This window comes from Ceratotherium simum, chromosome X (genome assembly GCF_057802395.1).
Source record: "Ceratotherium simum simum isolate JZ-2026a chromosome X, ASM5780239v1, whole genome shotgun sequence".
NCBI lineage: Eukaryota > Metazoa > Chordata > Mammalia > Perissodactyla > Rhinocerotidae > Ceratotherium > Ceratotherium simum.
In genome coordinates this window covers 44,134,576-44,148,162 of record NC_141940.1, presented here as the reverse complement: position 1 = coordinate 44,148,162, position 13,587 = coordinate 44,134,576, and the positions used below count along the sequence as shown (strand labels likewise).

The 13,587-nt window shown below is 49.7% G+C and overlaps 2 protein-coding genes across 2 annotated transcripts in view; both read left to right on the top strand.

The window, feature by feature from the left end:
* The first annotated feature begins 1,198 nt into the window (after nucleotides 1–1,198).
* Nucleotides 1,199–10,226, top strand: ARMCX4 (armadillo repeat containing X-linked 4). Its single transcript, XM_087426963.1, has 2 exons — nucleotides 1,199–1,304; nucleotides 1,656–10,226. The coding sequence occupies exon 2, from the start codon at nucleotides 1,801–1,803 to the stop codon at nucleotides 9,886–9,888; it is 8,088 nt and encodes a 2,695-aa protein (XP_087283089.1). The 5' UTR covers nucleotides 1,199–1,304; nucleotides 1,656–1,800; the 3' UTR covers nucleotides 9,889–10,226.
* Nucleotides 1,215–13,587, top strand: part of ARMCX1 (armadillo repeat containing X-linked 1) — a 36,420-nt gene continuing 24,047 nt past the window's right edge. The window contains exons 1-3 of the mRNA XM_087426964.1: nucleotides 1,215–1,304; nucleotides 12,244–12,434; nucleotides 12,740–12,846. The gene's annotated coding sequence lies outside the window, so the exon portion shown is untranslated. The remainder of the gene's footprint in view (nucleotides 1,305–12,243; nucleotides 12,435–12,739; nucleotides 12,847–13,587) is intronic.

Here is a 13,587-nt window from a genome sequence, read left to right as displayed (position 1 = left end):
GACTCCTATAGATGGGTTTAAGGGGAAGTGGATGACAGTAGGCTATGATTCTAGAATATGGGATCTGGGGGCCTCCATCTCTCTGGCAGTTTTCCAGTTTTCCAGAATCCCCCTGCCTGTCTGAGCATCTTGGTGAAGGAAATGATGGACTTTTGGGAGAAGCCCTAGGCTCCTACAGGTGGTTTTAAAACAATTTGCCTCTATCTCTCCCCTTTTATTTTTTCCTGCCTCCCTTTTCCACCTTGCCCATTTCAGTGCTGGGGAAGACCCAGATTCTGCCTGCTAGTGAATGGGTCTCTAAATCCAGTAAGGCAGATACTAGGATCTGTGTCTTAGATGCTGGGATGTCACAAGCACTCAACATTCACTTTCTCGTTTTCTCTGTTTGTTCCTAGGTCTTCCCATGGGCCTATAGTAGAGCTGTTTACCACTGGAAGCAAGGGAAAGGGGGAGACTGGCCTGGAACCATGAAGGTTGGTGTGAAGGTGGGCAGTGCCTGGGGAGGACAAGAGAGGATTGGGCACAGAAGGTGGCAGAGACTTGAGAGGGTCTCAGTGGAGGGTACTTCTGCCTCTCCTACACTCTGCCAGATTTCCACACTGTTGCCACTGTTTCAGTGTAGGAAGCAGTAGGAATATTTGGGTAAGGGTGGGCTGGAGTGCCACTGAGAGAGGACTTGAGGGGGGGACAACAAGATGGGACACATTGGCAAACTGGACATGGGCTCTGGTAAGGCAGGTACTGGGGTCAGGGACCAGGGTGCTTCTCTGTTCTATAAAGCACTCAGTCTCTAACCTCCTGTTTGTTTACTTATCCATAGATCTGCCTGAAGGTCTGCTGCAGGGCTTGAGCTCACTGAAAACAAAGAAATAAGGAGGAAATTGCCCTTGATCAGTATAGACTGGTAAGAGGATGCGGACTGCCTGAGTAGACCTCTGGGGCGGGTTGGTGGAGACCAGCATGCATCCAGTAGGGCCAGTGTCCAGTCTGGAGGATCCTCAGCCTCTCTTTTTCCCAGCCACCTTTCCCGCCATCCTTGTCACTTACCCCACACCTTCACCTTTATTTTGGTACAGGGAGTGGGGTGAACTGAGGGGGATAGAGAGGTAGTTTGTTAATAATATGCCTGTCACATCAAGAACAAAATCTCTACTCTCATCTGTCCCTCCATATGTCTATATGTTTGACTGTCTCTAGGTCCGCAGATCTCATGAGTTTGTAGATCTGCTTTAGGGTATATCACCAGTCAAGAGAAGGAAAGAGGAAGGAAGGAAAGAAGAAGGAAACTGCTTTGATCATTACAGGTTGGTATGAGGGTAGGGACCTATGGGAGTGGTGACCAGAGTAGGTCCAGTAAAAATCAAGGTCTGAGGGCTTGTCAGTCTCTACCATTCATAGTCAGCCCTCCCACCATCCTTTCCACCATTCATTTCGTGTAATGACATGTGTATGGAAGTACCTTGGGGGAAAATTGTTGGGCACTGGGGAAGATGGGGAAGGGATAAAATAAAATGGATGGAGAAAGAGTTTTCTAACCATCCTTTTCTTCCACCAAGCACATCATTTCTATACTTTCCTCTCCTTCTGTGTATCTATCTATATGATGCACAGAATTAGAAGAGAAATTTTAGTCCATTTCCTTCCTCCACTTCTAGGTCCACCTCCAGTGGCAGCTGTAGTGGCCTTTGAGTTGCTGAAGACCAACACCCTCACAGGCCTACACCCAGACCTACTACCCTCTTTCCCCAGCCTGATTGAGTCCCCCTGTACCTTGTTCGTGCCTTCAGGAGGGGTGATTACATGGGTCGCGTTCAGGAAGTGGGCTGGGTGACTGCGGGACTGGTGATCTGGGCTGGTACCTGCTACTACATTTACAAATTAACCAAGGGTAGAGCCCAGAGTGTGAGGAGACTTGCCAGAAATGGGTCCAGAGTCAAGATGGAGACTGTGGTTGGTGTACAGAACCAGACCTTGGCCATGAGTGAAGCCATGACTGGGACAGAGATTGAGGCTAGATCCAAGGTCAAGACTGGAGCAGAAATTGGAGCAGGAGGTGGAGCTGGGGCTGAAGTAGAGACTAAGGCCACTGCTAAAGCCAGACCCAAAGGCAACTTCCAGGCCAAGGCAATGGCTGGGGCGGAGGCAGAGACCCAATCTGAGGCCAAAACAGTGGTCGGAACAGTGGTCATGACAGAGGCAGTGACTCTGACTGAGGCCGAGGCCAAGGCCAAAGCCAAGGAAGTAGCCATGAAAGAGGCAGTGACCCAAACTGACTCTGAGGCTGGGAGAGTAGTCAAGAAAGAGGCAGTGACCCAGACCAAAGCTAAAGCTTGGACATTGGTTGCCAGGGCAGAGACCAAGAAAGAAGCAATGACTCAGACCAAAGCAGAAGCTTGTATATTGGCTGAAAAAGAGACAGACATGAACAGAGTAATGGTGACACAGGGTAAGGCCTTGGCAGTGACCAAGGAAGTGGCTAAAATGAGTGCCATAAACAAGACTGGAATTGTGGCTGAGACCAAGGCAAGAGCCCTGGAAGAGATAATGAGTATGGCCAAGACTCAGACTGAGGCCAGGCCTGGTACCACAGTTGATAATAAGGGAAATCCTAACACCATGTTCAGGGCAGAAGCTGGAGTGGATGTGAGCTCCTGTGCACTGTCTCAGGCTGTGGCCAAGATCCAGGCTGATGACATGCCTAGTGCTGGGGTTGAGGCTAAGGGGAATTGCAAAACTGTGTCTCGGGCAGGGTCTGGGGTAGACATGAGGCCTTCTGCCCAACCTCAGATTGTAGCCAAGGCCCAGCCTGAGGCCATGCCTGGGGTAAGGGTTGGTGCTGGGGGTAATACCGATGTCATATGTAAGGCAGGAGTGGGGGCAGATATGAGAGCTTCTACACAACCTCAGACTGTGGCCAAGAAACAGGCTGAGGCAACGTCTGGTGCCAAGGTTGATGACCGGAGAAATACCAATGTCACGTCTAGGGCAATAATTAGAGCTGACATGAGGGCTGCTGCTCAGCCTCAAGCTGTAGCCAATGCTCAGGCTGAGGCTATGCCTGATGCTAAGGTTAAGGGTAGAGGCAACCCCAATGCCATGTGTAAAACAGGGGCCAAGGCAAACTTGAAGGCCAGTTCCCAGGCTGAGGCCTTGCCTGATGCCAGGGATAAGACCAGAGGCAATCCCAATACCATGTCTAAGGTGGGGGCTGGGACAGACGTTGAGTTCTATACACAGCCTCAGCCTGTGGCCAATGTCCAGGCTGATGCCTTGACTCATGGCAAAATTAAGGCTATGGGCAATGTCAACACCATGTCTAAGGAAGGAACTGGGACAGACACGAAGACACAGTCTCAGGCTTCCACCAAGAGCCAGGTTGAGGCCTTACCTAGTACAGGAGGTAAGACTAGGGGCAAAGCCAAAGGCAAGTGTAAGGCAGGGGTTGGGACAGACATGAAAACCTGTGCGCAGCCTCAGGTTGGGGCCAAGACCCAAGCCAATGCCTTGCCTGATTCCAGGGTTGATGGCAGGAGTGATTCTAATGCCATATCTAGGGTAGAGGCTGAGGCAGAACTGAGGGTCTGTGGTCAGCCCCCAGCTATGGCCAATTCCCAGAGCGAGGCCTTGCCTGGTACTAAGAATAAGGTCAGTGGCAATCCCAGTGCTGTGTTTAAGGTGGTGGTTGGACCAGATACAACAGGCTCTGCCCAGTTCCAGGCTGTGTCTAATTCCCAAGGTGAAGTCTTGCTTGGCACCAGGAATAAGGTCCGGGGCAATTCCAATGTTGTGTCCAAGGCAGGGGCTGGAGCAGATACAGTGGACTCTGCCCAGCTCCAGACTGTGGTCAATTTCCAGGGTGAAGCCTTGTCTGGCACTAAGAATAAGGTCAGGGGCAATCCCAAAGCTGTGTCTAAAGCAGGGACTGGGCCAGATACAATGGGCTCTGCCCAGATTCAAACAGATACTATGGGCTCTGCCCAACGCCAGGCTGTGGCCATTTCCCAGGGTGAAGCCTTGCCTGGTGCCAGGAGTAAAGTCCAGGGCAATTCTAATGCTGTGTCCAAGGCAGGGGCTGGAGGAGATACAGTGGGCTCTGCCCAGCCCCAGGCTGTGGCCAATTTCCAGGGTGAACCCTTGTCTGGCACTAAGAGTAAGGTCAGGGGCAATCCCAAAGCTGTGTCTAAAGCAGGGACTGGGCCAGATACAATGGGCTCTGCTCAGACTCAAACGGATACAGTGGGCTGCCAGGCTGTGGCCAATTCCCAGGGTGAAGCCTTGCCTGGTGCCAGGAATAAGGTCCGGGGCAATCCCAATGTTGTGTCCAAGGCAGGGGCTGGAGCAGGTACAGTGGGCTCTGCCCAGTCCCAAGCTGTGGCCAATTTAAAGGGTGAGGCTTTTTGTGGTACTAAGAAAAAGGTCAGGGGCAATGCCCAGCCTCAAACAGATACAACAGGTTCTGCTCAGCCTCAGGCTGTAGCCAGTTCCCAGGGTGAGGCCTTGTCTGGTGTCAAGAATAAGGTCAAGGGCAATCCCAATGCTATGTCTAAGACAGAGACCAGAGCAGATACAATGGGCTCTGCCCAGCCCCATGCTGTGTCTAATTCACAAGGTGAAGCCTTGCCTGGTGCCAGGAATAAGATCCGGGGCAATCCCAATGCTGTGTCCAAGGCAGAGGCTGGAGTAGATATAGTAGGCTCTGCCCAACCCCAGTCTGTGGCCAGTTCCCAGGGTGAAGCCTTGTCTAGTACTAAGAATAAGGTTAGGGCCAATCCTAATGGTGTGTCTAAGGCAGGGACTGGGCCAGATACAACGGACTCTCCCCAGCCTCAAACAGATAAAACAGGTTCTGCTCAGCCTCAGGCTATGGCCAGTTCCCAGGGTGAGGCCTTGCCTGGTCTCAAGAGTAAGGTCAGGGGCAATCCCAATGTTGTGTCTAAGGTAGGGGCTGGGCCAGATACAGTGGACTCTGCCCGGCCCCAGGCTGTGTCTAATTCCCAAAGTGAAACCTTGCCAGGTGCCAGGAATAAGGTTCAGGGCAATCCTAATGCTGTATCCAAGGCAGGGGCTGGAGCACATACAGTGGGCTCTGCCCAGTCCCAGACTGTGGCCAATTTAAAGGGTGAGGCTTTTTGTGGTACTAAGAAAAAGTTCAGGGGCAATGCCCAGCCTCAAACAGATACAATAGGTTCTGCTCAGCCTCAGGCTGTAGCCACTTCCCAGGATGAGACCTTGTCTGGTACCAAGAATAAGGTCAGGGGCAATCCTAATGCTGTGTGTAAGGCAGAGACCAGGGCATATACAACAGGCTTTGCCCAGCCCCATGCTGTGTCTAATTCCCAAGGTGAAGCCTTGCCTGGTGCCAGGAATAAGGTCCGGGGCAATCCCAATGTTGGGTCTAAGGCAGGGGCTGGGCCAGATACAACGTGTTCTGCCCAGCCTCGAACAGATGCAACAGGCACTTCCCATTCCCAAGCTGTGGCCAATTCTCACGGTGAGGCCTTGCCTAGTGCCAAGAAGAGGGTCCAGGGTAATCCCAATGCTGTGCCCAAGGCAGAGGCTGGAGCAGGTACAATGGGCTCTGCCCAGCTCCAAGCTATGTCTAATTCCCAAGGTGAAGCCATGTCTGGTGCCAGGAATAAGGTCAGGGGCAATCCCAATGTTGGGTCTAAGGCAGGGGCTGGGCCAGATACAACGTGTTCTGCCCAGCCTCGAACAGATGCAACAGGCACTTCCCATTCCCAAGCTGTGGCCAATTCTCACGGTGAGGCCTTGCCTAGTGCCAAGAAGAGGGTCCAGGGTAATCCCAATGCTGTGCCCAAGGCAGAGGCTGGAGCAGGTACAATGGGCTCTGCCCAGCTCCAAGCTATGTCTAATTCCCAAGGTGAAGCCATGTCTGGTGCCAGGAATAAGGTCAGGGGCAATCCCAATGCTCTGTCTAAGGCAGAGACTGGGCCAGCTACAACAGACTCAGCCCTGCCCCAGGCTGTGGCCAGTCCCCAGGGTGAGGCCTTGCTTGGTGCCAGGAGTAAGGTCAGGGGCAATCCCAATGCTGAGTCTAAGGTAGAGGCTGGGGCAGATATGATGGGCTCTGGTCAGCCTCAGTCCATGGCCCATTCCCAGAGTAAGACCTTGCCTGGGGCAAAGGACAAGGCTGTACCTAAGTCAGAAGCAGAAGCCACAGGAGAAGATGAGGTCTATGCAAAGCCTAAGGCTAAGGCCATGCCCACTCCTGAGAGTGAGGGTGGGACAGACACTCAGGCCTGCAGAAAGACTCAGCCTAAGGTCCGTGACTATTACTGGAGTGGGATTGGTATTGAGGATTGGATTGCTTCTGAGCGATGGATCAAATTTAGGTTTCAGGCCAGGGATGGATACTGGGAGGATAGCGTGTCCTGGGCTGATGATGAAAATGAAGCCAGTATTGAGTCCTGGAGTGGGGCTAGTGATAAGTCTGGTATTAGGTCCTGGGCTGGGGCTTGTGATGAGGTCAGCATTAAGTCCTGGCCTGGGGCTAGAGCTGAGAATGTGGTTGGTATTGGATTCTGGGCTGGAGCTAGGGACCAGGCCAGTGTGGGGCTCTGGGATGGAAGGCAGGCCAGTGAAGAGTCCTGGGCTGGGGGCAAGGGCAGTGGAAGTTCCTGGGCAGAGGCTGAGGACAAGGCCTTTGGAGGGTCCTGGACTGGGGCTGAGAACCAGGCCAGTGAGAGGTCTTGGGCTGGCACTGGGAGCCAGGCTATTGGGGAGACCTGGGCTGGAGGTCAGGCCAGGGAGGGTTCCTGGGTTGGAGGCCAGGCCAGTGGGGTATCCTGGGCTGGGGAAGAGGCCATTGGAGAGTCTTGGACTGCAGCTGAGGACCAGGCCAATGGAGGAGGGTCCTGGGCTGGCCCTGAGGAACAGACCAGTGGAAGGTCCCAGGATGGGGCTGGAATTCAGGCTAATGGAGGGTCCTGGGCTGAGGCTAGGGCTGGGAATGTGGCTAGTACTGGGTACTGGGCTGGGGTTGTGGACCAGGCTAGTGGAGGGTCCTGGGTTGAGACTGGTGGTCTGTCTGATGGTGGATCCAAGCCTAGATTTGAGGATCAGGCCAGTGAAAATGGGTCCTGGGCTGGGGCTGGTGGCCAGGCCAGTGGAGGATCTAGGCTGGGGCCTGAGGACCAGTCCAGTGGTGTGTCCTGGGCAAGAGCTGGGGAACGGGCCATCGGAGGGTCTAGGCCAGGTTTTGTGGACCAGTCCAGTGTTGGATCCTGGGCTGGTGCTGGAAACCAGGCCAGTGAAGGATTCTTGGTTGGGGCTATGGACCAGGCCGGTGGGGGCTCCTGGACTGGGACTGGTGATCAGTCTGGTGGTGGGTCCAAGCCTAGATTTGAGGGTCAGGTCAGTGAAGAAGGGTCTTTGGTTGGGGCTGGTGGCCAGGCTGGTGGAGGGTCCAGGTCAGGGCCTGAGGACCAGTCCAGAGGAAGGTCCTGGGCTGACTCTGGGGACAAAGCCAGTGGAGGGTTCTTGGTTGAGGCTGTGGACCAGGCCAATGGAGGGTCCTTGGCTGGACCTGGGGATCAGGCTGGTGGTGGGGCAAAGCCTAGATTTGAGGATCAGGCCAGTGGAAGAAGGTCTTGGGCTGACAGTGGGGGCCAGGCTGGTGGAGGGTCTAGGCTGGGGCCCAGGGACCAGTCCATGGGCGATTCATGGGCTGGTACTGAAAATCAGGCCAGTGGAGGATCCAGGCCAAGGCCCGAGGATCAGTCCAATGGATGGTTCTGTGTTTGCCGTGGGAGTCAGTCCAACGCAAGAGGGTCCTGGGGTGGGGCTGGTGGCCAGGCAGTTGGAGGGTCTAGGCTGGGGCCCATGAACCAGTCCAGTGGTGGGTCCTGGACTGACACTGGAAGTCAGGTGAGTGGAGGCTCTTGGGCTGGGGCTAGGGATCAGGCTGGTAGCTGTCTCAAACCTGGATTTGAAGATCAGGCCAGTGGAGGAAGGTTCTGGTCTGGTGCTGAAGACCAGGTCATTGGAGGGTCTAGTCCCGGGCCCACAGACCAGTCCAATGGTGGGTCCTGGGCTGGCTCTGGGAGTCAGGCCAGTGGAAGGTCCTGGGTTGGGGCTGGAGATCAGGCTCGTAGTTGTTCCAAACCTGGATTTGAGGATCAGGCTAGGGGAGGAGGATCCCAGGCTGGTGCTAGGGATCAGACTGGTGGAAAATCCTGGGCTGGGTCTAGGCCTGGAAATGAGGCCAGTAGAGGGTCTAGGCTGAGGCCTGAGGACCAGGCCAGTGGAAGGTCCCAGGTCAGTGCCAGGACAGAGGCCTATGAAGAATCCTGGTTTGGGGCTGAGGGTGAGGCTACTACGGGGTCCTGGTTCTGGAGAGGGGAAGAAGTTGGTTTTGTATCCAGGCCTGGAGGTAAAAACGAGGCCAGTAGTGAGTCTACATCAGGGGCTGGGGAGGAGTCCATCATTAGTTCCAGATTTGGGGCTGAGGACAAGACCAATATTGAGTCTTGGATCAGATCTGAAGAGATGGCCTGTATGGATTCCCGTGCGGGGGCTGAGGCTGGGGCTGGGGCAGGGGCTGAGGCCAGGAAGGAGTCTTGGCTCTGGGATGGAAATGCAACCACTACAGGATCTAGGCTTGGGGCTGGGGAAAAGCCTGGCATGCGGTCCTGGACTTTGGCTGAGGATGTAGATGAGGATGAGCTAAGTAGAGCATCCAGCCCTGATATTGAGGAGATCAGTTTAAGGTCTTTGTTTTGGGCTGAGAGTGAGAAAAGTAATGAGTCCAGATCCAAGAGTGAGAAAGATGTCAATTCTGAGTGTAAGGCCAGCACCAAGGATAAACTTGAGGCTGCTGGTGGAGTCGATGTAAGGTCTTGGTTCTGGGCTGGTAATGAAAACAGAAGTGAGGACAAATCTACACCTAAGACTAAAGCCAAAAAGTCAGGTGAGTCAAGAGGCACATATCCGTCCATGGTCCCTGGGGCAGGAATGGGGTCATGGGCAGGAGCCATGATCTGGACAGAAATGAAATTCCCATACCAAAATGACTCCTGCTTGCCACCTGAAGAGGAACTCAGAAAGCAGATCAGGTCTGGGGAGAAAACTCAGCCCTGGGCCTGCCGCTGTAAACGCGAAGCTAATATGGATCCACGAGAACTTGAAAAACTCATTTGCATGATTGAGATGACTGAAGATCCTTCTATTCATGAAATAGCCAATAATGCTCTATATAACAGTCCTGATTATCCATTTTCCCATGAAGTCATTCATAATGCAGGTAAAATCTCAATTATTGAAAGCTTGCTCAATAATCCCTACCCCAGTGTTAGGCAGAAGGCTTTAAACGCACTGAATAACATCTCAGTGGCTGCTGAAAATCATAGGAAGGTTAAAACGTACTTAAATCAAGTATGTGAAGACACCATCACTTATCCCTTGAATTCAAATGTGCAGCTGGCTGGACTAAGATTGATAAAGCACCTGACTATTATTAGTGAGTATCAGCATATGGTTACAAATTATATTTCAGAATTTCTTCGTTTGTTAACTGTGGGAGGTGGAGAAACTAAAGACCATATTTTGGGAATGCTTTTGAATTTCTCTAAAAATCCATCTATGACAAAAGACTTACTCATTGCTAATGCACCAACATCACTGATTAATATCTTTAGCAAGAAAGAGACAAAAGAGAATATTCTTAATGCTCTTTCACTATTTGAAAATATAAATTATCATTTCAAAAGAAGAGCAAAAGTATTTACCCAGGACAAGTTCAGCAAAAATTCCCTTTATTTCGTATTCCAACGACCTAAAGCATGTGCCAAGAAACTTCGAGTCTTAGCAGCAGAATACAATGACCCTGAGGTGAAAGAAAGAGTTGAACTGTTATTAAGTAAACTCTGATTAGTTTTATGTTTCCAAACAAAGCTGAGTAATATTTTGGTTTTGCAGACTGGAAATAATGCACATTGTAAATTGCATTATAACTTCAAAACTGATGTTACTTATGATGGTCTATAGTTGGACCACTTTATGAACACCAAATGAATTCAAACTTGTACTGAAAATACATGTGTTGATTTTACCTTGTCTGGATTGAGATATTTTTAGTATGCTTCATGAGCAGAAACTGAACTGATTCTTCATAAGTAAGGTAATCTTTGGTCCTTTGTGTGGACTTATGTTTATATATTTGAGACTTTATTTTTATGTCATCAATAAAGCTGTGTGTTTTAAGCAGAAAAAAAGAGACATGTCTTTGTCCTTGAGTGTATGATCTATTTGGAAAGACAAGATGTATGGAAACGAAAAGATATTAACAAAACCGGGAGCCTCTGATCATGGCCAGCTGCTTCCTATTGGTGCTTACAGGTGGCAGAAACTTCTGCAGGCAACAGTGCTCAGGGAAAGTTTTACAGAGGAGGGGACACTTAAGTAAGCTAGGCTTGAAGGATTGGATAATGATGGGGCAAAAGGGCATTGGAGGAGGGAGGAGTGGCGGGAAGAAAGGCATGGAGGTGGGAATCCTGCTCCAGAGAGGAGGCTGGGCTGCCTGGAGTGCAACGTGTGGGGAGGGGAGTGATGGGAAATACGGTCTGGCAGTTGGGGTGAGTCCCATTCGTGGAGGATCCCTGACTGCTAAACCGAGGTGCCTGCGTATCACTCCATCCACCCCTGGGAGACACCAAAGCCTTTCGTGACCAGAGGAGTGACAGGATGAGACTAAAACGGTGTGGCTGATTTGTGTGCCGGATGGGTTGGAGTTGGGAGTGGGGACGAGAGTGGCCACTGGAGATTGGAACACCACTTAGGAAGTTACCACCATCGTCCAGGCATGAGATGATAAAGGCGTGAAATTTCACTGCTGGCCGTGGGAATGGTAAGGGGAGGAAGGAAGTGAGAGACCCTCTGAAGGAAGAAGTTCTGGAACCTATTCTGGGGGCATACAGAGAGGGACAGTTTTCTTTTAGGGGTCTGGGGCCATTTGACAGGAAAACGTCCTCTTTCTTGGCCAACTCTTGGTGTCTATGTAAGTGAATACGTTAGTTATTATTTTGAAATCAGAAAATATACTAGAAGAAAGAATAATTTTTAGTGCTTCTATCAGATTACTTTTATAAGGTTGGTTGGGGCAGGATCTTTATGGAACCATCACGAGGGCTGTTGGTATCCATACTGGAGAAGATCCACAACTCTCTCACCCCAGAGGGTGGTGAGGGTGTGTGGGGAGGGGCACCCTCAGACTGTGCTGGGGGGAGCCTACACTAGGACGAGGTCAATTTGGATACATGTTTCAGAAGCCTTCAAGATGTGTGTGCTCTTTGACTCAATAATTCCACTTGTAGAAATTCATCCTTAGGAAATAATCCAATAATTGGCTTATACAAGGCTGTGCATCTTTTCACTGTTTTGAAGATTGAAAAATCGTCAATGACCCAAGTGTCTTAAAATAGGCATTTGGCTAAGCAAATTAGTGTATGTCTGCACATTGAAACATTATGCAGCTCTTGAAATGTTGATGGGCATCTACACGTATTTACTTGGAAAAAATTCAGCATATAATCTTAAGCGAGGAAAATAGGCTGCCAAAGCACATGCCATACTTTTTACGAAGAAAAAGTATATATTTAAATTATCTCTATGTATAAACTTTGGTGTATACTCTGAGAATGTTAGTTGTTTCCTATGGGTGTTAGATTAATGGTGATCGTATCTGTTTTTTACTCCTCTGTATTTTCTGATTTTTATATAATAAACCAGGATTTTTTTGCATAATTTATCAAAAGGAATCGGATGGATTCAGGCTAAGCAGACTTTTCAATAGCATATCAGAGGACTAGAGAAAAAGTATAAATGGAGGCTCACATATTTATGTGTAAATATTTGGAAGGTATAAAAAATATTATAAATAAATATTATTTAAAAAAAGCTGTAAATGTAAGTGCAAATGTTTGGAAATTTAAACTTTAGTAACTGTGTTAAAAGTAAAACTGTTCTCAATTCTAGCATTTGATGGCCACCAACTTTCTAGTGGAAAAAATGATGTCAAACTTGTGGATTCTGAAATCTGCTGCCCTAATCTTCCTTCAGGAATATAGGGCTTATTATTTCAGTTACTAGGAGTGCTCTTCCAAGGTCATACCCCTTTCCTGGGGTACTTCCCATCCAATGACTGATCAACATGGCCTTCTTGCCCCAAATGAGACAGCTTAACTTTTCCCTCCGTCCAATTCTGCTTCCTTCTTTTCCCTTCCACAGGTGTTGATCCCAAGAGCATTCCCTAATAAAAGCCCTTCATGCTGAACTCTGTGTCTGAGTCTGCTCTCCAGGAAGGCAAGCTACAACAGTTGGTATGAGAAGTGGTTCAGGAAAGCATACACTGTGATGAAATTTTGGAGGTGGATCATCTGCTGCCCAGCTGGCAATGAGGACCCCATCATTGGTGGTAGGTGGAGTAGATAGGCACCTAGAACAGGTGGCAGAGGAATTGTTAGAGCTTTCACTGGTGGTGAACTGGGATAGCACTGGTGAAGGGAATGCATTAACTGGTGCCAGGTAACAGCTTTGAGAAATATGTGGGAAATATTAAATATAAAGAAGACCATAAAATTGGGTGGCTATTGCTAAGCTTGATTAATCTGTAGAAAAAAATAATGAAAAGCTGAATTAAATTAATCAACAATTAAAAGCTATATGTGAAAGCCCGAGGGCTTTATTTATAGCATATAATCAGGTCCTCATCTTTTCCAGGTAGAGGGTACAGAAATCTGAGGACCAGGCCCAAGACTTATTGAAAGCAAGCTTCAAAAAAGTTAAAATCCCAACCAAGTCAAATCTGCTGTGTCAAGATCAGGGTCCTAGGTAAGAAGGAATGGGGACCCTCACATATGGTATGGGGACATCTGGATTGATATCCCTAAAAATCTTGTATCCTGAGATTTCCCTGAACTGCTTGAGCATTCAGAAGTGTCCCACTCCTTCCTTTTAAGGGCTAGAACTTCATTTTGCTTGAACATGCAGAGCCTTTGTAAGATAATGTGTGTTTCCCTTGTAAGATAACGTGTGTTTCCCTCAGAATCTGCCTCAACCTCCCATCCTGGCTGCTGGGCCTATATCTAGGGTTAAGTCACAGTGTAACCTCATTGGGGTTGTGCTGGGCCTCATAAGGAAGGAAAGGGAATACCCCAAGAAGGAGCCATGGGACCTAGCCAGCGTGTACTAGCAGGTGCTGAGGGAGTAAGCATGGGACTGAATTCTGAGGCCCTTGATCAGGGGAGCTGGAATATAAAATTGAATAAGGGAGAATTAATTGATTTGAGAATTCTCTCCCAAGATAGAGGATTGAACACCCTGGTAAAGACCCCAGGAGACCATGTGAACTCACTACTAGAATGGCTCCTCAAAGTATGGAAAAAGCAATGGCCCATATTAAGTGAGGTATGAATGCCAGAGTTTCCATAGCAGATGATGGGAGAAGGGATTAAAGGCTCAGGGAAGTGGGAATGATAGAATAAATGTATGTAAGGCCAGAAAACCCTCCTGAGGACTATGTTCTGCAGGTAGACCCAAAGGGTATACCATTTGCCAAAGCTGTAAAGAATG